Below are 26,085 nucleotides of genomic sequence, written 5' to 3'. Positions count from 1 at the left end.
CTATACAAATCAGATTGCAGCACACTGACACTGAAAATCTAGACCTGTAATCGAACAGTGCCACCTGCCTGTGAAACAAACACCAGCCACCTCCCTCTGAAGGGTTTTATGTACCTTGTATATCCAGAGAGTTCACTGACAGACCTTTGCATCTGGGACATTGTATCTTATTGTGGGTTGAGATTGTGAATGGTAGAAAGAGGATCTGTTCAAATTTAACGCGTTATCAAAGGCAACTTGATCGTCCAGAGGTTTCATATTCAGAAAGTGTTCCAGTGGACAGTAAAAAGGTTTCCAATGTCCAAACTGTCTTGTATCAATGAACGGCTTTCTGGAACTTTGTAACAAAAGAAACGGGCATGTTTTGGAATCTGAATATTGCTTTTATTTAAATACATTAAAATTTGCAATGTAACAAAACTATTGGCATATGAAATTCAAACACCATTCAAATGAACAAAACATGGCTCACTTCATTTTTCTGTGACTAGTGTCAATAACACTAGGTTATTTTTCTTTCTGCCCACTCTGCATCATTTTTCCCCATTTACACTGTTCACAGACTATCTTACAATAAGAGTGCTGAATAAAAATGAGGTAAGAAAGTGGTTTGAAGATTACAGATCATGCAGAACATGCTGAACAGCAACAAAATATTTTGTGAAGGAGGAAGTAACAAAAAAAAAAATATGAGTGTGCATTAAAAAATAATCAATTTACACAGCTTTGCATCTTTGGTTACAAAGTAGGTTGAATGATTTCACAGCTTTCCCCCCTGGCCCCCTCAGGAAACACATCGGGAGAAAAAACCAAGAAGGAGGGGGGGGTATGGCAACACTAATTCACTTTTTAGATAAAACTACCGACAGATTTGAATCTTCATCAAATGCCTTCTGCAGGCCCACGTTAAGATTTGATGTCAACAGGTGAAGAGTCACCCAGCAAGGCTCTTAATACTTTATACTATACAAAAATGTACATTTATACTGGATCTTGACTCGAGCTATGAATTGGCAATTGCAGAGTAACATTTGAGTTAGTGTTAAACATTTGTCAGAATTTCTTTTTTTTTTTTTGCCTACATTTTTAACAATTAAAGCATTGCCCCCGGGAAGTTTGGCCAATCTGTTGAAACACTGTAAAAGAAAAAAGGAAACAAGTCACTGGGCTTCTGTTAAAACAGGTTTCATGAAATTGTTCTTTTATGAAAATAGCAGCCCTGTAATAAATAAAACACAGTAGAACTCAAAAGACCGATGCAAGGGTTGGATGTAAAAGTAACGGCAGCGGTGTGGCGCTCCGGAAAAACAGACTCTCTCCCACTTCTTACTTTACAACATGAAACAGCAAGGCTAAAAATACCCCTTTACCCACCCAATTATCTCTCATTTAAAAAAATAATCGCTCTCTTTTTGACAATCACTCTCGTTTGTCCCTTATGTGAGGTGAACCCCTCCCTTTCCACACCCACGGTTTGAGCAGGTTTCAGGTCAGGCGGCGGGCTGCTCTGGCTCTGGCCTGGTCCAAGGAGAAAAGACATCCTGTCCACGAGCTTGGACCCAGCAGTCAACCAATCCGGGAACGCAGCCAAGATGGGAAAAAAAAACAAGAAAAAAAACACCCTGACCTTCCCTGACACGCTGTCTCTACACACACTTTCTCCAAGTCTCTCTGTCTCTCTCTTGATGATTGCATTAACACTGGAAAGGCCCACAGTACAGATGCATACACACTTACATTTCACAGTCACACTTGCTTGCTAACTCACTCGGACACACACAAGCACTGTACTTTGTGGTCAAGCTGGTGGCTAAGAAGACAAAAGTTGTTTTTTTTTCTTCTTTTTAATTTCACATACACTAATTGTAATAAGTTGTAGAGAAGATGCTCTTCTTTTTTTCTTTTTTTTTTTCCCTGCCCTATGCGAAGCAGGGCAGATGCACTTCAAGCGGAGGTGACGTTGGGTTGCAGTTGTTGCTGTTGTTGGCCAGGATCGAGCTGAGGCTGAGTCTGGAGCTGCTGGGGTTTGGGGTGGTGCTGGAGCTGGGGGTGTGACTGCGGCTGCGGCTGAGGCTGAGGCTGAGGCTGAGGCTGGACTTGAAGAGGAGGCTGGGCTTGCTGCTGAGGCTGGCTGAGTCCTTGCTGGGGAGGCGTGGTGCCGGTGCCGGTGGGTGGCCGACTGGGTGGACAGCTGAGACAGCTGCTCGCTGTTGGCCAGAGATTTCAACACGGCGTTCTCCCTCTCCAGCACAGAGTTCCTCTCATACAGCTCTTTGATCTGTTCCTTTAAGACCTCCACCTCCTCGCGCACTGCATACATCAGATGGCTTTTCACCAGGTCCTGCAGGAGAGGAAGAGTAGGGCACAAATCAATATATAGGACCTGACCAGAGGCAGCTGTGTCTGATTTATGATGTTCAGACAAGGACATCAGCGTAAGGCTCAAGGCTAAAGGCTCCATTTGTTCATGTATTTATTCTAGCTGTGAATGCAGTGTGAGTTCATTCTGAAGGGCAAAGACGAAGATAATATATAAAATATAAAAGAACCTAGAGTTCTTGAAAAAGTAAAAAGTGAGACAAAAGTGTATGATGAATGGTAAAGGGATTACTCACCATTGCCTGTTCAATTTTATTATCAATGGCAGCAACATTGGTTCCTGAGGCCCTGTGAAAAAGAAAAGACAGATAGGGTTATGTTAGGATTAATCTCGTAAGTGTCAGGATTTAAAACCTCCAGGGGAGTCATTTTTCTACTCTCATCACCCTTTTCTGCTTTCTTGTTTTTCCCCCAACAGAGGGTAAAAGCAGAAACGACTGGAAAACGTACAAATGAACAAGAATCTAAACTGGAAACACATAATGAATTAAATAAAAAACCTTTGGAATAACAGACAACACATTGGTCCTCAATTGATCAAACCACCCGCCATCGCCTCACCACAGGAATCTAGGGCAGATCATATAAAATAACCTTCCACCACACTTGGTCATACCATGTACAAATTTACAGCTTCAATCTAGGTCAGGTCACTGAGTGTACAGGAGAATGAGAGAAGCTTGGCCGCAGGCAACACAGTAAGTCAGAGTTAGTGCGAACAACGGTCATATTCAGTGTGGGTGTGGTAATGTCTCCAGTGACTGTCACCAATCCCAACAGGGAGAAACAACGTATTTGGATTAGTAACCACATATTGTCTCATGTCCTATGATGACCTAATTTTTTTTGGTCCAGGGGCACACTGTGGTTAGTCTGTGGTATGCTGTTTGTGGAGTTATCAGCCACATACTATATTTGATTGACTTGTAAATTAGACACCCGGCATTTGTGTTTCCGCATTTAAAAACCTTATTTTAAACACTTTGATAGAAGTCAGAAATGCTTTGCTTCAAAACACATTCTTCAAGGACTCAGAGGGGTTCACCTTCAGATATATCGATTATTCCACGAAACTTTTGCAATTTCAAACTAATCCTCTCAAAGAAAGTTACTTCCAGAGTCCCTGACCACTCTAATCGTTCATTAACTATTAACTTCAAATCATTTATCAACATTGATTACGGGTTTTAAACAGTACTCTGCCTCAGAAATCATTACAATGATCATTACAATGATTTCTGCTGTGGACGCTCCCGCCAGAGGAATGCGGTCCCCAGAGGCGGGCAGAGCACCGGCAGCGTCCCGTTACCTGCGGCGCGTCCGACAGGAGAGCAGCGGGTCGCGGCTCCCGCTCCGGCTCGGGTCCCCGTGGCAGCAGCTCGCTGGTTTGTAGGAGAAGGTGCACGGCATGGCGCTGACTGCTGCTGCCCAAACTACATCGGTAGCGGCGGAGAAAGGAGAGGCCACGGGAGCGCACCGGAGGCGGTTCAGTGGGGCAACTGTGACCACATTTAGAATAATGAAACATGAACCGGGAGGGTGGAGGAGTCGGAGGGACTGACAGGAGGCGGACAGACTGACATCTCTGCTCCGCCCGCTTCATAGTAGACTGGTAACAGTAGTAACTTTCAGGGGTGCGTATGGAGGCCGAATCGTGGCAATTGTGAGTTTATAAATCCATTAACGTGGGGGCAAATAAACGGGGAGTTTGATAACATAGATACATACGGTTCAATTGTTCTGTTCAAACCTGAATTTCCCCTCTGGGGGATCAACGAAGGATTATCTTCATTCTAGGAAATAAATGAACGAAAGAAAAAAATATTTATAGAAGAACATTTTGGTAAATTATATGTACTCTTAAGTCTTTATAGTTTTATTACACAATGAGGGACACTTTTTTTTTCTCCAGTCTGTAGCCAGTGTTTTTTTTAGCAGCGGTTGTGTACCATGGTTCCTGTCTTAGCTTTCTAACATTTGCTAATTGGCGCATAGTAAGAAGAGAAAGAGTTTGTTTTTTATTTTTTAAGAAAAATAATTAGAAAAGGTGAAATTTGACCAGCTGGTTGCGGTGGGGTAGAAGTTGATCAGCAAAGTATCCAGAAGTTCTTCTGGGAACATGATCATCTGTACTAAATTTTGCACCACTCCATCCAGTACATGTGGAGATGATTCACCTGATTATTAAAACTCTGATCTCTCAGGGGATCACCATCATCTGCTGGAGACCTTAAATATCTACACCCAATGTCAAGGCAATTCATCCGATAGTAAAATAGTGTATAGTAGATTAAAAAAAAACTCACGATGGCGGTACATGAACAGTCAGAGGATCAACAAAGTCATTAGGATTCATCTTCTGGGACCCATTAATGCCTGCACAAAATTTATTGGAAATCCCTCCAATAATTGGAGAGATATTTCAGTCTGGACCAGAGTTTCGGACTGACTCTAGCGTGCTACAAAATGTCTGGCCGATATGAACTTATAAGAGATAAATCCATATTGGTCTTTATGAGTAAAAAGAGACTGCAGTACAGGAATGCCAAAGATATGTTTTAGGTAATTTAGAAACACCCTTAAATAGTTTTTCCACCAGAGGGCACTGCCAAGCTTATTTTTCCAATTGTCAAACATCTTACTGGTGCAGTTAAGATGCAGCAAGAGGACATCAGGTTGGCTATAGACTCCCCCTGAGGACACAATGTTCTTTTCCTCCACACCATCCAATTTGTTTGTGTGAGGCCAGCGGAAGCACTCAGTAGATTGTTATCAGCATGTTCCCCATACCTCTGCTGCTATGAGACACTGTCACTCACATCCCCTGTGCTAGACTATTCGTCTGTTCTCCGTCAGATATCTTACATTAGCTTACATACAAGTACATCACACAATGAACAAAGCAGCATGTGTTGACTGAGATGCAGTGTCACTCAGCCTATAAACACATACCCATGACGTCATTAGTATCTCTTTCTCTCAGTCATAGACCAAATTATGTGACACCCCCCACAGGTTACATAACCAAATTTGTATAAAATAAAAAAGAAGAGCGCACCACCCAGCTCACCCTGTACAAATGTGTGTTTAATTTAGACAAGGCGCCACACAGGCTCTCCATAGTTTTCCTTCCTAACAGGAGTTTCAATAGGCCGGCCCAGAGGAATCCCACTCTATAAAGTTCAGACCGAATGGACTCGTGGCACACCCTTTGCTTCACCAGTGACTTCAGACACTACAAACAAAAACATGATCCATCATAATACAATCACACTCTGTAGCAGTATTTGTACATGCTGTTATGGCCCGATATTAGCCTACCGTTAGCCTTGTTCAAAACCTGTTTTAAAAAGGTCAATTCATACATCTAACCCCTTTCCCAAACTGTTGCTAAATGCACCTACAGAACTGTGCTATGAAATATCAAACTGAAAACACAATCATTTAGTGTAAGCTGAATATTTGGCTGAGCAGTTGAACATCAAGTCCTGCATGTCCTACTAAAGATCCAAATTCAGATGTCAGGGATATTCACTGACGACCATGTGGTTTACATAATTTAATAAATTTTAGCTGGAAAGACAAAGTAAACCAAGACAGAGATGGGACAGATGGAAAAAATTAAGAAAGAGTGCAGTTGTTAAGACGTAAGGGCAGCTGTTCTGGTAACACAAATCTGAAAAAGGATTCACACAAGTGTTTCTGGATGTTGACAACACAGGGCAAACACTCCCCGGATTCTAGGAGACACAGGCCAAAAAAACAAAACACAAAAGTCCATCTGGAGGGGGAGAAATTTGGGCCCAAATCTCATGTGAACAGCGCCCTTTATGATTTCCCAAGATGCAATCTGATGTATTCAAATCACTTATTTTGTTCAACCAAAATACCACACCCCAAACATATTTTATTTACTATAACAATTAATAAACTTTCAAAATTGTTGCAGGTTCATTTTCTGCCACTGAACTACTCAACTACTCAGTATGACGGTGAATTACCTCACTACCATTGCAGCAGTGGAGATGAAGTTTTTTCTCTGGAGGTTTTCCTCCAGCTGCTGAGATTACTGAGATCGAACCAGAGAAAAAGAATAAGAGGAAAATTCAAAACACCCATGTGTACAGTCACTGGGACATGTGACAGGCTAGTGATGAGTTTGTAACTATGGAGACTGTAAAACATCAACAACGCAATAATACTTCTCAAAGTGTCTGAGATAGATTTTCACAGTGCCCTGAGCCAAGACTGGATGCTAACTTGTAGTTCTGCTTCCTGGAGTCAAAGTGGGTAAAGATGATTTTGTTAAGTCACCATGGTTTGGGCGGCTACTCTTTGCTTCAGCTGCAAATGTACTAGTTACATTAAAAGAAGCAGGAATAACAATCAAGTCAGAACCATATTAGGACACCATCTGGTGCCCCAAGTAGAACTTCCAAGAACAACTGCCAATGGGGGGGGGGGTTGGAAACCGCGAGGAGTGAGTAGTGTTTTGGGGCTCAAGATCAAGTGTGCTGGGTTAAAGCACCAACCCTGACCCACATGATCTTGCTTAAGCCTCTAGATCTCCCGTCAAAGCCGAGAACTTGTTTCAGCGCCTGACTTCAATACAAAACATGTTGAATGCACGGTAAAGCCTCCTCCTCTGTTTTTCCAGCGTTCCAAAGCAAACTGTACATACAGCAACTACTGATGGAGGTAAGGTCAAGCCCCAGAGGGCTAGGGGCTGGGCTGAAACCGAATACTAATGAGGGTTTGAACTTACTCTGCCACTGATTATGCAACCAACACCTTTGTAAACCTCCCGTTCTACATTAACATAACTGACGTTTATAAGCTCTGTGTAGAGTTCGGTGTGTCCCATACAGTGTTAGCTGTAAAATAGGAATGTCAATAAAAGGTCCGTTACCGGCTGAGAAGTTTACACTGACACATAGCATGGGCAAGTGGAGTGGTGAGGGTGAATAACTCATCTGAGCATCGAATAGTTGTCATTCCTCGCCTCTGGCAGAACTGCAGGCATATTTAAGAGCAGTAGGTTTCTTTCAGCAACACAGTAAAAACAAAGCTAAGCCTATTTATCTCAGCCTGAGACATGATAAGGCAAGTTCAGAGCTTAAGAGGCGAGGCCTGATCCAGTTCCCAAGGACAACAGGTGCACAAGTCAATCTTACCTAGACACTTGTGACGCATTAATACCTCTAATCTTAAAGTGTAAATTCAGGTCTTTATTAATCGAGACCTTATTTTTCTGTATATGTGGCTTTGTAATCAACTACGAAATGTATACATAGCATTTCTTTTCATACCCATATCAGTTGTGCATATATTTACTCTCATTTTATCCCAGAGCTGACAACTTCCACTGTTTATGTTACATTACATTACCCAGCTGTGCATGTAATGGGGCATGGGCAGTCAGCCAGCAGACATAAAATGAGGAAGTGCTAAAGCAACAACCAAGCAAGTGTCAAAACTGTAACATGGCAGAACTCAGGTCTAATAATTACAGAGTGGTAAATAAAAAAAGTCTTCATTTTGGAGTTTGTATTTTTGGACCCATGCAAGTGGGACAAACACAACTCTGTAACTGAGCAATTGAACAGATTTTGGATGGAGAAGTTAGGCAAGAATAGGCAAACTAAAGTAGAAATAAGTACTTGAAAAAGTCTAAAAACCATAGATTGTGATAGTCACTGAAAATCATCAGCAAGCCAACATGCTCATAATGACAATGCTAACATTTGCTTATTAGCATCAAATGCACAGTATAGCTGATGCTGATGGGAATAATTTGTAGGTATCTGTACATAAACCAAAGTATAGTTTTAATTTTGACCTGATGATGGAAGATGAAACGTTATATAGGGGATCACTGAAGGCACCAGCTATCCTGAGGGAGACATGACTGTGTGTACCAAAGTTCATGCCAATGCACTGAATCAAACAGAGTCCAAACATTTACTAAAAATCAACTTCATGGTGGCGCTAGGGGAGAAGTAGTAGGATACTTCATGTGGTAAACCAATTGACAAGGTAAATCTCTAGACTTATTATGGAATCAATTTGTAGATTTGGACTGTTTCAACCCTGAAACAACTCCAGTGAGGTTCTAGTAAGCTCAGGGACTGGACTGAAATATCAGCACACATTGTATATGTAAATGTTGCTAAAAGTTCAATGGGCAAAGTTTTGCATACTGTATGATTATTTCCTTTTGGAGAAAAAACAGGGAGCCAAGACTGATTAGGAGGAAAGCAAAAAAGGAGAGGCAGAAGAGGATGAGATACTACAAAAGGGCCTCTGCCAAGAACATGTGCCAAGTGAGCCACGAGGATGCCCATAAGGGGGACCTTTATTTTGACAACAAGTCTTGGATCTGACATAGTTCTACTGTGTGGCTTCAAATAGATAATAAAGTTACAGTAGAGTCAAATCACTTGGGGATGTTTAGATGAGACACCTGTAAATAAACATCAGCCTATTAAATGTATTTCAATACATGTGATTTTCTCTACATTACAGGAGAGTTGCTATTACCATGTGATCTGACATAATCATCACATATGGACTCAAACATTCACATTATGCTAAGAACAAATGTAGGGAAATTTAAAGTAAGTGTCTTCTTTTGGCAAAATGTCACGTATACTTTAGCATATTTCCACATAAACCTCTTCAATGAGTTCATCTGGTTGTCTGGGACATGATCCCAAATAAACCTGAATAAAACAGACTAATTAAGGATCTAAACCAAAGGCCATCACCATGATCTACCAAACACAGTGTCTCAAACAGAACCTGGTTATCTCTGCTTCCATGGAAACTAAAGCAGCCCTTGGCAGAACAGTGTATCCACAACAGCAGCACCACTCAAAAAAAAGAAAAAAAAGAAGTGAAGCATGGGCCCATAACAGTACTATTTTGCTGCCCTCTGTTGAGAGTGGTAATTACCTTAAATTGGGCAGATGGAGCTATGAGTGTGTGAGCGTATAGAAGTAAAAGTTATAGAGTTTTCAGGTAATAACACTAAACATCTCAGTTTAGATGATGAAATTGCAGTGTTGATGTACCCGTCTGCGTCTATAAACAAAACATAGGGCAGAAATTTGTGTGTGTGTGTGTGTGTGTGTGTGTGTGCGTCGTCCCTCGGTGGCTGGTGATGGTGTGTCAGCTGTATATTTCTCTAAAAACAGTTTCATTTCCTGCCACTCAGATATGGTTTCCCGTGCTTCCCTTTTTCATTTTTGTAAAAGACATCATAAAAAAAGTTGACGGCGCTCTCACCAAACGTTGGTATGAGCATGAGGGCAGAGTCAACAACCTATTACCAATTCAATAGCTCAATGATGAATTTAAAATGTAACTGTGAAATAAAGTCATTTGACAGAAACAGTGACACAGTGGAGAGTCTTGCACTAGAAACCCGGCCGTACTCAAGCTGTTATTTAAATCCTGTGTTACAGACAGCATGCACACACTCTTCAGCCTCCACCATTCACTCCATAGCTGAAAGCAACAAGTTTTTTTTTTTTTTAAGGATGTTACATTTACATTTGTAACAACAGTATTATTTTCAGAGTTTGGGCCATTTTCTATAATGTCTCAAAAACATTTTACTAAACAAATTACCTGCTGAGATCTTGAGCTTTGATATTATAATGGAGTCAAATACTGAAAGCAACACGTGCAGTCAGATAATCTGACAGGTTGCAAACAAACTGTGTTACCAGATTACTTACTGGGAAGTGAAATTTCATGTGAATGATACAATCATTACCAAAAGTACCTGTTTAAAATGTCTATTAGACTGCGTTTGCTACTTCCTGCTTCAACTTTGATCATCTTGTCTGTATGTAAAGAGCCTGAAGTTTTACAGTGACAAATTTTCACTTCAAAATAACTTAGCTCAGATAATTGGGTTTAGAGCTGAAACGATTAGTCAATTAATCGATTAGTTGATTGACAAGGCCAATATTGATTGAGATATTTGAGGGTTTAAAATATCTGATAATATATCGGCCGATAGCACTTTTCTTAACGATCCCTTAGATTTTTTTTTGTTTTTTTGGACCAAGATATATACTAAGGGACACAGTTGAAAAATCTACTTGCTCTCTGGTGGACAAACTCTGTACAGGATGTTCTGTTCTGTATATATGGGCTTAAGTAATCTATCCTTTATATCATTGTGAACTGAATACCTTTGGGTTTTTGACTTTATCTTCACCTTAATATCTAGGAATGTTATACCCTAGGCTAAATGATTAATCGATTAAAGTTCCAGTATGTAGGATTTAGTGGCATCTAGCGTTGCAGATCGCAACTCCCTTCCAAGAGCGAAGGACAAACTATGGTGCCTGTGAAAAACGCAAACGGCCCTATCTACAGCCAGTGTTTGATGGAATAATCCAATCCAGGCCCAGGATCATTCATTGAAAAAATATTTTGATAATCAAAATAATCATTGGTTGCAGCCGTAATTTGGTTCAACTTGCTTCTAATTCGTTGAACTGTCTGTCCACTCACGTATTGGATTCAGTACTATTCTTTGTCCCTGCACCCAAAGATCTCAGCAATAAGGCTGGTACATATGACAATAGAGACGGCGGCCAAACTTGTGAAAATAACAGCCAGGCAGTAAACAAACCAGAACTTTTACATGACACAGACAATATGTACTGTTACAGAGAGAGAGAGCGTGTCAAAGAAAGCACCAGACACAAAAGCTGGGAGAAAATTACAGACAGAGAGACAGAGATGTTGTTGAGAAGTCTGTTGGCCAATCCTGCGCTTGCTGCCAGGCTTTGTTTCCAAACTCAATCCATGCACGTGGAGAAAAGCAAAGCTCACTGCTACTGAACACTGCACACATGTTGTTACACTCTTGCAGGCCTGTCCAGCCCAATCCAGTAAAGTACTGTACCTATCACTGTGGGCCTTTGAGTCCCTTAATCTGCTGCCAGACTGGAAGGCCTGGTAGAAAGCCTTGGAGGGGTTCCTGTGTCACCCCCATTCAGGGAAAGAGAGAGGAGACAGAGATATGGAAGAGTTGAAACATTGAAAGCAAACTAAAGATTCCTAGAAATGTTTCCTTATGCAACTCCCCCCCCCCAGAGAACTCCTTCGCTCGTATGGCGCAGTTAACTTGGCTGGAAAAAAGGCTCTTTCAATAAAACATATGGGACATTCAAACAGAGGAAAGCAAAGGGGCTGGGGAAAGGGAGTCTTGACATTAACACAGGAATGGTATGTTCAAAGGTAGGGGCAGATTTGTTCACTTCAAACAGCCTCCCTCAGGCCATTCACCTACAGTGTGCTGGCCATCACGCATGCTTACGTTGTTTTCCACACAACCAAACACACAGTATGAAAAACAAATAAGAAACTGTAATCCTTCTCAGTTGTTAACTGTGTTGAGAAACGACTCGTTCACTCACAGGGTTAAAGTGTACATTGGTTGACTGTTTTGGTTCAAATAGTGTCATGTTATGGAATTTATCTTTACCTCCTATGTTCCTGGTGATTAGCTACAAGTACACTGTGTTCTATGCCAAGGGAAGGGGTATATTCGGGAAGGGGAAAGGAAATCCCCACACTGACCCCACACACACACACACACACACACACACAGACACACACACACAGACACACACACAGACACACACACACACTTAATCTACTCCAGGCTCGTGCCTCTCAAAACTAACTGCTTCTCTCACACATTCACACAAATGTAAATGCACACTGACATAAGCACATGCACACATACACAAATACACATAGAGGAGCAGGCCAACGCAGGCAGTCTCACACACCACACACACACCACACACACACACAGAGAGAGCACAGGGGAATGAAGAGTTGATTTACAGCATGTGTGTGAATATTATAGGAGCCAAGGCTCTTTTCCTAGAAATCTCTGGCACAAACTCCCTTTGTCACATTACCTCATGACTAAACACTCTCACAAACCTCCTCCTATGCCTCTGCTTAATTTTACTTTGCGGGCTATGCCGCAAGAAAAACCTCCACACGCGTGGCAGGCCAACACCTCCACAGAAAACCTCTCGTTTTCACATGTAGACCTCAGAGTTCTGTAGAAGCCATCTATCGGCTGAAATCACGGAGATCAGATGACTTGGAGTCCAGCAACCTCTTCATGAATGAGGTAAGAACTGGGGGAGTCATCATTCCCTGTTTTCAAGCAGCAAAAACTCGCCTCTCAATGGCTCTCTTTGTAACTCTAAAATGTAACATGTCAATATCCATTTATGAAAGCCCCTCTTTGTAAAGCAACTAGTCGATGTGTTCGGCAGTGGGGAGAGTACCATCTTCCTCATAAACCCAGAGTGTGGTGCTCGAGAAGGACACAAAGGCAGGGAGTGACCTATCAGATATGTACACACAGGAGCAAAATCCCCTTTTCCTTTTTTTAAACCCCTCTCAAAGCACATGAGCTAACCTGACACACAAACGGCAGTTGCACATGCTCAGGCTTTGCCCGACACAGCCTCAAAGCAAACCTATGACCTGGCAGCAGAGAAAATAACCTTTTGGTGCATTCTTGCTGGTTGATGTCACACATGTAACTGGAGCATGACGCATGGTTTTTTCCTTAAGTGTGCCTGTCAAAGATTCACTTTCACAGAGCTGAACCTCCTAATAACTTTGCTAACTCGTTGACCACAAGTAATCCCACAGTGGCTTTAAGTGATGTGGAGGGAAATGAGAGCAAAAGTGTAAGAAGAGAAAATGGGAGAGAGCAAAGAGCGAGAGGAAGAAAGAGTACACAGAAAACAGAAGTGTTATAATAGACCTCTGCGTTAAGGTGTTGCAGAGGCGTCATGCACTGGCTCAACCGGAGGGCCAACCGAAGCTGACACGTAGCTTGCACTCCGCTATGCAAGCTACATATATCATGTGAAGACCAAGTAAAAGCATTTGGTCAACTTGGGCTGCTTATGTTTTCAGCTACAGTGGAGTAGCTGTAGCAGGCTAGCAAAGCCATTTCCAGTGCAAACCCTTGTGATTGCTTTACTGTGGTTTTAGTGTTATAGGGAAAAGTAATTTGGAGTCTGGGGGTGCAGAGAGATAGGTTGGAAAGAGGGTGTTGAAAGCTCCCACTGTTGGTGCTCGTGAGGCATCGGATTCTCTGCACCATCCATCTGCCACAGAGCAGAAGTAGGTCAAAACTATTTAGATTTCAGCTGCCCTATGGGAGTTTCTTTCAGTGGATTTTGGGTTGTAGACGAGGGAGCTGGAGTACAGGGAGGTCCCAGACTCACTATACGATTACAGCATGGCCGACAGAGGAGATTGGGAGGTTGGATGCTAACACTCCACTAGCACAGGTTAGTGCTATCCCCATGATAACCACAGGAACCTACTTCAACTTTTTGACTGTGGGCCGTAATTCCCTAAAAAGCCCTTTCTTTCAAGGTACTTTCAAAGTACTTTTAAGGAAACTGGTCAAACACCAGCTGCTTTATGTACAGATCGCATTTAGGCTACAAGCAGGCACTGTTTGTGGCATTTATCAAAAGTGAACAACAGCCAACTTCCCATAACTTAAAAACTAGAGAGATAATGAGAGGAACTGGGTGAGCAGGACTGTAAGTGCGAGAAACTGAAACTTAAAGTTGATCTGCTTAAAGTTTTTTATATTTGTGTCTTCAGAGGGAGCTGCGCGATGTCTGATAAATTGACTCAAGTGATGTCACCTGAGTCAGTGTCGGTTGGGGCTGAAGTCTACAAGTTTGAAAATGAAAAAATTGTTGGTGTGGAGGTCTGGAGCTAACCAGACCGCTGTAGCCCACTCCTCATCTCTGCCTGAGGTTAGCAGCATGAGGCTACATTAGCCACCACTGACGTAACACACCATAATCCTCAACTAAACAGTCGGTGGTCGAGTGACATTGTGGGTAATGTAGGTTTTGACAAGGAGGAAGAACATTTTGAATAAAAAAGAGCAATGCTAAATCAGTGGAGTACTTTTTTAAAGAAAAAAAAACATCAGCATGTCCTTGCTGATTTGGAGACAAGCATCTTGCATTTTAAGCATTCCACTTTTGGGCATGCGTCTTTTGCAATATTAATGCGGACATTACAGCAACTACACGTTTTAAAAGAAAAACACGACTTTAACATCCTCCATGTCCGCCTTGTTTTCTCATTACACGCAAAAATTAGCAGTCAGTTGCTTTTTAATCAGTTATCTATATCTGCTTAATCATTCATGAGTTGAGTGAAAAAGCACAAATGAGCTAAAGGAGCTTAATTACTAAGATTATTTTTCCAAAACCTTATTGGTCTCCAAATATCTCCAAAGAACTTGTTTTTTTAAACAGACAATTACATGAAAATAACTGACAAAAGCAATGACCATACCAATCTATAAGGTCCATAGACACAGTAAACTGATCAAAAAACAGACACAAATGTGTTATTTCTTATAGAGAAATAGTTTAGTAAATAAGTATACGTTTAGTAAGTATATATGTGAAGTGAATATTATAAATAATATATGATGAAAATAATATATATATGTTATAATATATATAGTTTGTGTGCAGCTGGTGGAAAGCCAGAAGTAGAAAACAGCTGAAAAGTGCATCTTTGTTATATTTCAAGTCACTTAAGTGCTGCTTACCAAAAACAAGATAAGGAGCATATTCTCAGCTAAGCTTTTTTACAGCGCAGTACAACACATCCTTTAAACAAGCCTTTAAAACCTTGGACTGAGTTTCTGATGTTCTTCTGCTTGTCAGAACAATGAAGCGCCTCCGTACCTGGGGTGGAGGGACTGACTGGAGCAAAAAGCTAAACAGACTTGTAGCGTTGGTCCAAACTGAACAATACACCATTTTCTACTCTAATAAGCTACAGAAAGACATACCAGGAGCAGAAGATTAATTGCTACACTGTTGCTACATGCACTCAGTTGTCACTTTATTAGATACACCTATCTGAAGCAAATGCCCTGCAGTAAAGCCTACCTTTACAAAGATTATGATGTTCAGTTTAACTGTGTAGGGGAGGTGTTTATTCCCTGTTATGGTCACTGGGGAGGTTGTTGTTTGTGCTGCTGCTGAAGAGTACTGCATTATAGAAACACCTTTCAATATAACACAGCATCCTTCACAAGGGTGGGATTCATTGCAGAGCTGTTGTTTTGGACTGCTTTAGCATTAGCTAGGTGCACTTCAGAGGGGGGAAAGGGGGGGGGTATTTATTAGTTGGCAAGAACCTACCATTTAGTCTAAAATGTGGACATGACAGATTGTTAAGTTATATTTGTTAATTGATGCTTTTTTAATATGTTTTGTTTTAAATAATTAAAATAAATGTGTTAAATTTGACATCATTTGACACTAAACTGGGGTGGCAGTTGCCAGGTAACTGTATTTTTATTCTACACATACTAGATGTGGTGCTGTACCATTCAAAAAGTATTAAAGCATGAATGGTGGCTGTTTACTACTCTTGGCCAAAGAAAAGAACAAAAATAAGGTGTGGACTTGTTCCTCTGTGAGGCACTCTGGATAAAATGTGCCCACCGAATGCCATATGATATGACCCAAGAGCCCCAGTGCGGAAGCAGGGAGAGAGCTAAGGAATATTAAATGAATAGAAGGCGGAGAGCAGTGTTGGGGACTCTGACTGAAAACAGGATACAGCAGTAAAGCAGAGGTCAGAGAGGGAAGGGAAAGACCCTGTGCTGTCTCTCTGTGTCACTCTCTCACACTTCCACCATGACTAAAAATGCATACGCTGTGTTCATGTCTATGGTGAGTATGTCCAAAAGCAATGGCTCCATTCCTCAGTGAGTGGCCCCCACCCCCCACATGGATACTTGTGCACACACTGAGTCAACCCATCCCCTTTTTAAAAGACACACCCCTCAACCACCCGCACAGACACAGTCTCTCGATTCACAGTGAAACAGAAACTGCTCCACTACATCGCAGGCCGTGACTCCCCTCCCGTCCCCTTCCTCCTGAGGAGTCCAATTTTACACAAGCTCCCATTATGGGAGGACAATAAACCATACCTCCCCGGCCTGAGCTCAATTACATACAGACTACGGATGCAATACATTTATGCAAATGGTCCCGCGAAACAGAGACAAAAACATTATGACAATCGACCGATGTTATTTTACGTCTTCGGTTGTTGAAGCCATCTGGGAAACATTAAGCTGAGCGAATCATATTCTAAGTATGAGAACAACATCTTTAGTCTCTACTCTGTATCTCCACTGTTCACTTTAATTACTTGCAGGGAAAACTACAGGGTGGAGGAAGACGGGGACAGACGTTACCAAATGACCAAGAGAGGTTTTCCAGGTTGTGCAAGCTGTGGGAAGAAGGTCCACAACCTCTCGTAACATGCAGTCACATCTGTGTGCATGTGTGGCTGCATGTACATGTATCTTTCTGTGTTGTACACATTTGAGGTATTAACTACTGAAGTAGTCTGTTTGAGGAGAAAATGGAAGTGTTTTTGTTGTGTGGTGTGTGGGGCAGTGAGAGGCTAAATAAACAGTGCAGTGGAAATGTAGAAATTAAGCAAGAGACAAAAAAAGCCGGGGGAGGGAGGGCCGGGGGTGTACCGAACATAGCTAAAATGCCTGCTGAAGTGAGGCACAACAAGTTTCGCTCTGCAGCTTCCTCCACCTCCTTTGCGCATACCACAGTTGCTGCTGCAAAGGAATGTCATTCAGCACTTCATCTGAACATGAACAACTGCCATGCCATGTCTGTCAGTCAATCAGTGGGGCGGTAGGTACAAAGCACCGACTGCACTGATGCTGCACCAGCGGCAAAAACTCTGAGGCTGCAGCAGCAGCAGAAAACACTAGTCGGCTGGCGCTGTGAGAGACGTGTGCAACGTGCCCACAGCTCTGACAGGGGGAGTGAGTGCATGTTTATCCACGTCCAAAGGCCTTGAACAGAATATACAGTAATTTAGCACACACGGTGTTGCAAAAGAAAAGGACCACAGTATGACAACTAGCACAGTTGGTTGACACACCCCACTGTCAGGTCTCTTATCGGCAGAACAGAGGCACAGTGGAAAGACTACTGCTCAATGTCTGATAGGGCTGGGCTGTCGTAAGAGACCCCTTGCTCTTATCAGCCTGGGAGCTGGGCCCTCTCACATGCAATACATAGGTACTCTGAAGTCAGTTGCATTGTCACAAACCTAAATAATGTTTTAAATGGCACAACTGGCATAAAAGTAAACTAACTAACCTGTTCTTATAACAAATTAACTAAGAGATCATGTGTTGAATCAGGTGAATATAAAAAAGCTGAAATTGTCTGAACTGCAGTGTTTGAATAGTTCGTTTTTGTAAATACTACCTGAAAAAATACTTTGGGACTTTTTAAGGAATCAAATAACTCTTTCATTGTCTAACCTAGAGGTTTACAAACTGTGAGGGTGGCCGCGGATGGAGAGACGTGAGGTGAAAGGGAAAGGTGTACACCAGTGTTATAAAAACGACAGGATTTTAGTTATTGTATTTGGCCCGTCGCTCATCAATACCATCAACCGTTGGAGCTACAGCAGTGGCTGTGACACACAGCTCATGGAGGCAGTTATGGTACTTAAAAACCTTCGGCGCCTGATTGTGGCAATTTGCTTCAAAAATCCACTCAAATCCAAACACGCAGATATGATTTCAGATTGAGTGTGGCCAACATTTTCAGAGGATGTGAGTCTCTCCCACTGCAAATAATAAATCTGCTAATCATAATCAAGAACTGCTAATGGCTCATTCAGCATACGTTTAAGATGCCAAATTACCAAAATGTAAACAAATACCGGATAAACACAAACAGACTGTAGTGCCAGTGTTCTGCAGTCTACGTACCCTGTCTGGTCTACACTATATCTGGAACAGTGTAAATGGAAACCGCTGAGAGATTTCAGGCACTGTATCATTTCCGTTCATGTGTGCCATCTACTACAAGTGAAACAAAGCGCTAAGACTCAGGAATTGAGAGAGATTATTTTTGGAAAGGAAGCCAATGCAGGCCTATAATAGTCTCATAAAAAGAATGATACCATTATTTCTTATGAGCCATTTTTACACAAATGTAGTTATATTCAGCCATTTACAGACACAATTTAATTATCCTGAAAGAATAATCCTAAATTTCAATTTCTTCATACATATTTCCTCTACCACGATTTCCACTGTGGGTTATATTTATCTGTAGGAATTTTTTTCGATTCAGTGTGACATACTGTTTCATAGGATATCACTATCTCTGATGTCCATTCACAAATAAATGTCCAGAAATACACTTAGAAATCTGAGATTAAAAGAAGCCTCTATAGCTGCAGATGTTGTTTCCCCCCCAGTTATGCATTATGAGTCTGTGCATCCTAACATTCAGAAACATAATATCTACAGTACAAAGTATGAAACAGCTATTTCAGCCAAAACTCTAAAATCCTTTGTAAACACATTCCTGAGGGGAGCCTGATGGGGCTGCGAGTGGAAACCGTGATATCATAAATGTGGCAACACAAAATCAAACACTCTCAACTGTGTTTGTATTAGAAAGTATTTTTCCGGAGCAGGAACTAACTTATTAAAAAGGTCAAGCATCAACACGTTTACCAAGTGGCTAACAGAAGGCTGAGCTAACTGTATGCACAGTAGCAACTAACAACGCGTCTTTGATGTTTGCAGCCGAGGCCATCGCCTCAGACACTGTCCTGGAGAATGATAGCTTAAGTGGGAGGAAAAGGATGTTGGAGACATTAGACCTGCAACAAAACACGTTTCTACACACATAACACACACACCCTTACACACAAAGAATCGCAGCATTACTGGAGTCATGTGTATTTTAACATGTTGTTGCCTGTGTGGTGAACGCACTGGGTGTTCTCCTCAAGAGTGCTACACTCCACTTACTTCTTTAGGCCCTAATGAGAAACAACAAACATTACATTTCCTTCCTTTGTGCCACTTCTCTTCCTTCTACACACTCCCCTCCCTCCATACCTCCCGGAAATAAGAGGAAAACCCTGTTTGTTCATCTGACCAACTAAATGACCAGCCCTCATTGCCTTTGCGATGGCTGTCTTTATACCTTCTTGTGATCACAGCAAATGGCCAAAACTGCCCGCTATGGCAAGCTTCTCCCCAACTGTACACTGAAATGGGCAGTTAGGCCTTACACTGACTGTATGTGATTGTTCAAACTTTGTGTATTATGGATAAGGTTGCACAGACATGGTAATGGTAGTCGACAGGGATAAGAATTTTCTAACACTAAACATAGTTACTTAGTAGTGGTTACCTGTCCACATCCCCGTCGACAGGTATGTGGATTCCAAACAGGCTGTTGACGGTTGGAGTGGCGAGCTGCAGGCTCTCAGGCATGAAGGGCTTCACCGGTTCTTTCCCAGAGACAAGGGAAGACTGTGCGTTGACGAGACCCTCTGATTTCCCTCCACTACCACCCTCCACATGTCCAAATCCAGTTGTTGGGAGGCCCTGCACCCCCAAAACCACTAGAGTCTTGCTGTGGGCGATCTGACTTGGAGGCAAACTGAAGGTTGTCACATTTGGCATGGCTGCACTGGAGGCACTGGGCACAGCAGTGGGCACAGTGGTGGGCACACTGGAGCTCACTGCGATGGCAGGCACATTTTGTACACCAGAAGATGTAGGGTGGAGGCCGTGGGGTTGAAGCTGTCCAGGCGCTGTATACTGACTCACAGCCTGCTGCTGCAAAGTGGATCCACCGGCCAGTATGGAGCCTCCGATACCTCCCATTAATCCAGTCTGCTGCTGCAAGAGGCCTGGGGCTGGCTGTCCCATAGGTGCAGATCCCCCTACCGCTCCTGCAACATCTCCAACCTGGCTTGGCACAGAAGCCCCTCCAGAGGCTGGCGGCAAGACCGATGCGGGTCCTTGTCCCACAGGCTGTGGCCCCGCAGAGAGGCTGGACACCGAGAGGGACTGGCCAGTCAGCCCTGGCTGCATGGAAGTGGGCTGTTGCTGCTGATAGTACTCCGACTGGCCGGTCAGGTGGTGGCCAATGGGAAGCTGTTGATGCTGAGGAGGATAGGCGATGGGTTGGGCTGAAGGAGGCATGATGGGGGACTTCTGTATGTGGACACCAGATTGTGGCAGGCCGTTTTGTCCAACAGGCAGCGCGCTCTGGGGAGCAGCAGGCTGGAGCCCCCCCACTGTTGGCTGAGCTGGGACAGCTGTAGGCTTGCTGCTGGAGAAAGCACTCTGTGCGGTCGACCCACTACCACCCTGTTGCCGGACGTTGTAGTTTTGATGGTGGATTTGTTGCTGCTGCGGTAGCGTCTCCACCGCATGCATGCGGGGCGACGAGAGAGAAGCATCCGCCACAGAGCCCAAGCCCTGACCTGAGTGTGTTGCCGGGGCAACCACAGATCCTCCCGTATGCCCGAGCCCACTGTCTCTGTCTGCAGCAGGGTCCAGTGTGGCACTGGCATGCTTCATGCTATCTACAGTCCTATTAACAACGGAGGCCTCAGAGTCTTTATCATAAAACTCTGTACACGTCCACCTGCCTCTCCGAAAGGGCTCTCCAGTACCATGATCGAGTTTAATAACCCTGAAGCGTGAAGTGCAACTCACCGTGGAGGAGGCTGGAGGTGGAGCTGGACTGGGCACTGCAGCAGGTTGGGATGTGTTTACTGACACACTGGCTGGCCCAGCTGGAGCAGGCTGTTGCTGCATTGCCCCAGGCTGGGCGATAAGGAGTAAACCAGGTGTAACGCCAACCCCCGCTGGTTGCTGACCACCTTGAGTTGAGCCCGACACTCCAACTTTTCTAAACTCCACAATGGGATTGTTTGACAGCGCAGACAGCTGACCGGGTTGAGGTATGTGTGCTGGTGCCATCACACCGACTGCCTCTGGCTCGCCAACATTATTCAGGGCTTCTTCAGATGAGCTCCTGTCACACGCAGGCTCGTACTCAGCCCGCGACATGTCGTATATCTCCGACGACACATCTTCAGTCCGCGACTCGTCCGGGTCGTCCAGACTCTCCGTGTCGTCGGTGGCACCTATAGCCGCCACCTGGGCCTGTGTCACACTTGTGATCTGAAAACAGCTTTTCTTCTTGGCCGGCATTTTCGACATATTGACGAGCCTGATTCCAGGTCCCGTATGGCTGTGTTTATCCTGTTGTCAGAAAGGGACGAGCTGGTTGCAGCTTCTAAACGCTTAGATCATATTAAACAGCACACTTTCATCTGTTTTACTTAGCCTTGCTAGCTGTAATGGAGATGAATCTACGCCATCTCTCTTCCTCTCTCGGTCTCCTGTTGCGTTTCATGAGCTCATAACGCAACGCCACACTTCGTTCTCGTCTTGTCCAGCAATGCGGCTTTAGACACGGATACCAGCAGCCTGTACGACGGTCGATCCGCGGCTCTCGCTCGGTCCGGACCGGCCTGCTAATGTCCCGGCTGTGCAGTTGTCAAACGGCCGTTGTCGCAGAGTGTGTTGCCCAGCTGCAGGAGCTACTTTAGGCTGAGGAGGGCCCGCAGCCCTCCACTCACTGAGCTAGCTAGCAAGTCAAGCCAACTGGCTGCTGCACACTCCCCCTACGTCGGAACAAGTATGTGAGACATCTTCCCGAAAGCAGCCCTTTGTACCCGCTCACTTCACCAGCTCCAAAGTCAGTCGGTGGCGACGCTTCCTCGGCGGCCGAGGGAGGAAAGCGCTCTGAAATGTAACGCTTTAAAACAAATGAGAGTCTAAACAGCGCCTACAGTTACCTCCCTCACTCAGTCACTCTTGACAAGATGGCTATGTTGTATGCAACCGCGCTGCATCGTGGGTAGGTAGAGTGCGCAAGGATGTTTACGTACGAGACGTTAGAGAATTCCCCCCCCCAGTGCTACCTTCAGGACACCGTCGGAAAGATTAGAATTAGCATGCGTGCGTAAGGTGGTCACAATACAATTACTTAGTTTTATTTTAATTAGTATTAGTTTGCATGTTTTTGTCCCAGCTGATCTCTGTAGTCTTTGTTCATACTGGTAGTTTAGTCTCTGAGGCCCTGGGACAAAAGAAGAGCTGCCGATTGTGCTGAAAGAAAGTTGAGTAATTGAGTAGTCTGAAATAAGAAATGAATCTCGGGAAATTCTGATTATCGATTCATCATTTGAGTCAATTATCAAGTAAAAATGCAAAAATATTCTCTACGGTTTCAGCTTGTCCAGTTTAAGTATTAATCAGTATTTGCAGCTTTTAAATTGCTTTTGGTTTTGTGCTGTAGGTCAGACAAAATAAGCAAACTGAAGACAGTTCTGGGAAATTGTATTGGCATTATCTGATAATAATCTCACTATTATTAGACATCATGTAGACCAAACAATAAATCAATTAATCAAAAACATAATTGGATGTATAGTAATTTTCCTTACCCTGTTTCCCACAGTCTCTGTGCAACGCTCATTCTATGCTGGAATAGTTAGATTTTCTGTGTTGGTTATTCCTAAATTAATGTTTGGAATACAGAAGTGCCAAACTGATATGGTGAAGGTCTAAAAACTAGATTGTGTTTTTATTAAGGCTCAGGCACCCTTGTCAAGACAGGGCCCTAAGATCAGTTTCATTTTGTCTTTAACTGGTCATCTTCCGAAACAATTTTTCAGTTTAAAAGCACGAAACCAGATGCTAATCATAGCAACTAATGATAGAAATAGTAAAATAGTTAGTTATTATTAAGTATGCGCAGCCTGTGTGGACATTTGATGTTATACATTTTTTTAATAGACATCAGTGACATTTTCTCTGCACTACAGCTCAGAAAAAACTGGAAATGCTTTAATTCTAAAACACAGAGAACACCAGAATACATGCAGCATACGTTTATTTTGGTTAGTCTCTTCTTTCTTTGACCTATCTATTACCATGTTAGTCCCTTTAACCATAAAGGTCAGATTTTATTGGAATGTACTTGAAGGCATCATCTCTCTTTCACCTTCCCTAGCTCTCTCTCTAGGTATTTGTATATGCTGCAGTGTTACCACAGTATATACCAGCCGATGTTATCAGAGTACTCCTACAGAAGCCTATTATGGAGTGGTTGAACAATAGCCTCATAAAAGATATCACAGGGTCCTATAGACTAGGTCTTGCTTTGTGAGGGTGCTTTGTTAAACAATTCCTTGTATGCAATACCTGCACTTTTGCAGTCATGAAACAGATCATAAGAATAAGTAGGGGTACTACAACTCAGCAACGGTTGCACAGCCTTTCATTTGAGCATGCATTTCATAATCAGCATTTTGAAATGCACTTAACATGGATCAATATGCCTGCAACGTGTCTAAAAGAGTGTATGAGAAGGTTGGTTTTAAGATACACCCACCAAATTGAACTGTATTGTGCAAAGAAAGGTTAATAGTTCTCTATTTGTTCAGAAATTCAAGATTGCTGATGCAAAGCTATTATTCACAATACTGCATCGTTCAGTTTATCTGCATATGCATGACCCTCAACACAGGTTATAACCTTTTATTCAGATTATATAAATTGGAATTTCTAATTAATATAGATTACACATTTGCTTTTGCTTTTTTTTTCTACAAAGGGGTTTATTTGGTTGGTTCTCGGGTATCATAACAGTCAGCCTATACAGTAAGTGATCACAGAACTATTGTATTCTTTACCAATTGGTCAAGCTGACATTTTAAACATATTATGGAAAGCAGCATGTTGACAGGTGTATTGAGAAGAGGTTGTTTTAAGTATGCATCATGCATGAGTAAGTCATAGCACTGCATTATATCTGCTGCCTTTGGCAAGGTGAAAAAGTGAACTTTGTATGGGCTTATTTGTCATCGAACAGTCAAAAAGGAATGAATTACTACATGACATAACTTTAACAAGCATGTGATGTGATGTGCATAACATTTTGAGTGTTGTATCAATCAATCAACCAGAATGCCAGTTTCGGTTTGGTGTTTTTATTTTCAAGAGGGATTTACAAAATATCACTAAAAAAATCATTAAAGGGTTAAATACCTGTTTTTCATAGTTCTGCGCCAGAGAAGTAGACTGTGGACCCAATATGAGTATTCACAAACCATAGAGAACACTGCCCCTGGTGGCCAATGAGTAAAGTGTTCATGTACCATGCTTGTTTTCCTTTTTGGGTTATTGTGGATGAACCATGAACTCTCCTCCATCTTATATCCCTTAATGCTATTAGTTTATGCCAATTGTTTGCCAGCATATTAATAGCAAAATGCAAATTCAAACAGTGGATGTGTCTATCATAGATTATTGTTCTCCATCTCTATAAATCATATAACTGAAACAATGAAACGTGCAGCTTTACATGTTTATGATGCAGTTATTTGCATTGAGTTTTTGCTGTATTGTACAGAGGTGTTATACGCTGCAATAATCTAGTGTACTAGATATTAAAATAATTGTCTTCTCAAGTGACAGGTCCTCAATTTGGTCATTAAGGGATTATTTGTTTCTCAATTTAATTAGCTCTTAATCAGCTCTATCAGAATAATGTTTTGATTTGACTTGTAATTCATGAGCCGTTATCTTTGGTATTGGATCAGGGTTGCATTTACAATATTCAGCCAATAGAGTCACATTGGTTTCTTCAGAGATAATAACAGTGGATTAGGTTCATCTTGCAGGTCTACACCGGTGACTGAATCTCTTTGGTCAGGGATTATAGTAAAACGACTGTTTTTTAATCTGACCTGAATGGAAGACATTATGCAACCATTTCTCTTTTTAAGTAATAGGAGGGGTCCTACACTCTTGCATACAGGTGAGGTAATGGACATTTGGCCTAGCCTTGGTTTTGACAAGATTGGAGCTAATATTCTCCAACACTGTCACATAAGATGAACTGGAACATTTTTATTTTATTTAACCCTTGTGTTTTGTTGACATTACCTTTATGTCCTCATGGTTTACGGCCCAACGGAGTCAAATGCTGTTTGTGTTAAAAAAGGTAATACTGATTGCAGAATTGTCCTTCAAATGTTATATATGTTATATATATGCTTTTTTTAACCTTTCTTCTGACCTTGCTAACCTTCACAAACAGGGATTTCACAATGGAAAAAGATGAATGAGGAAAGCATTGTTATTACACCAAATCAGATCATGTATTATATGTTATATGGCTCTGCAGGGACAAATAGAAAAATATATATATTTCTTCTGTTTGTTATTCACATACAAAGTTATGCTGCATAGGGACGTTACTTGTTTGGCTGATTTTCTGTAGCAGACTTCTGAAACATCCGTTCAAATCATATTCCTAAGCAATTCGCATACAGTTAGAAAAAGTAATTAAGTATTAAGCTAATAAGATTAGGTTAAGTATGTTAAGTATGAGCAGCCGCCTTACTGCAGATTCAGATCTGAGTGACATGTAGTGAATCTCAAATATTTATGAGTAATTCCGATTTAGTAGGGCCGATTGTTAGTCAGCGAGGAACAGGCTCCTACCATTTAAAAATAAATAAATTTTAAGTGGCAGCCTCATTTTTACAAAATATAATTTCGGAATCCATCAGCCTCATGCACCTCAGGGCACACTGCTTTCTGTGCACACACTGACGGTAATTGCTATCCTTGGCTACACAAACTGAACTGTCTGACAGTCTTTGTCATAATCCTACAGCATATAAATACATTCA

The 26,085-nt window shown here is 42.3% G+C and overlaps 1 protein-coding gene across 1 annotated transcript; it reads right to left on the bottom strand.

The window, feature by feature from the left end:
• Positions 1–362: 362 nt before the first annotated feature.
• On the bottom strand, positions 363–22,231 carry LOC127371988 (TSC22 domain family protein 2-like). Its single transcript, XM_051415349.1, is given in 5 exon segments — positions 363–2,170; positions 2,172–2,341; positions 2,616–2,667; positions 11,306–11,380; positions 19,707–22,231. Coding segments are annotated over 5 exon segments (2,352 nt in total). The 5' UTR covers positions 21,536–22,231; the 3' UTR covers positions 363–1,944.
• Between the last annotated feature and the right edge of the window lie 3,854 nt (positions 22,232–26,085).

The sequence above is a fragment of the Dicentrarchus labrax genome, unplaced genomic scaffold (genome assembly GCF_905237075.1).
Source record: "Dicentrarchus labrax unplaced genomic scaffold, dlabrax2021, whole genome shotgun sequence".
Taxonomy (NCBI): Eukaryota; Metazoa; Chordata; class Actinopteri; family Moronidae; genus Dicentrarchus; species Dicentrarchus labrax.
This window is presented reverse-complemented; position numbering and strand designations above follow the sequence as displayed.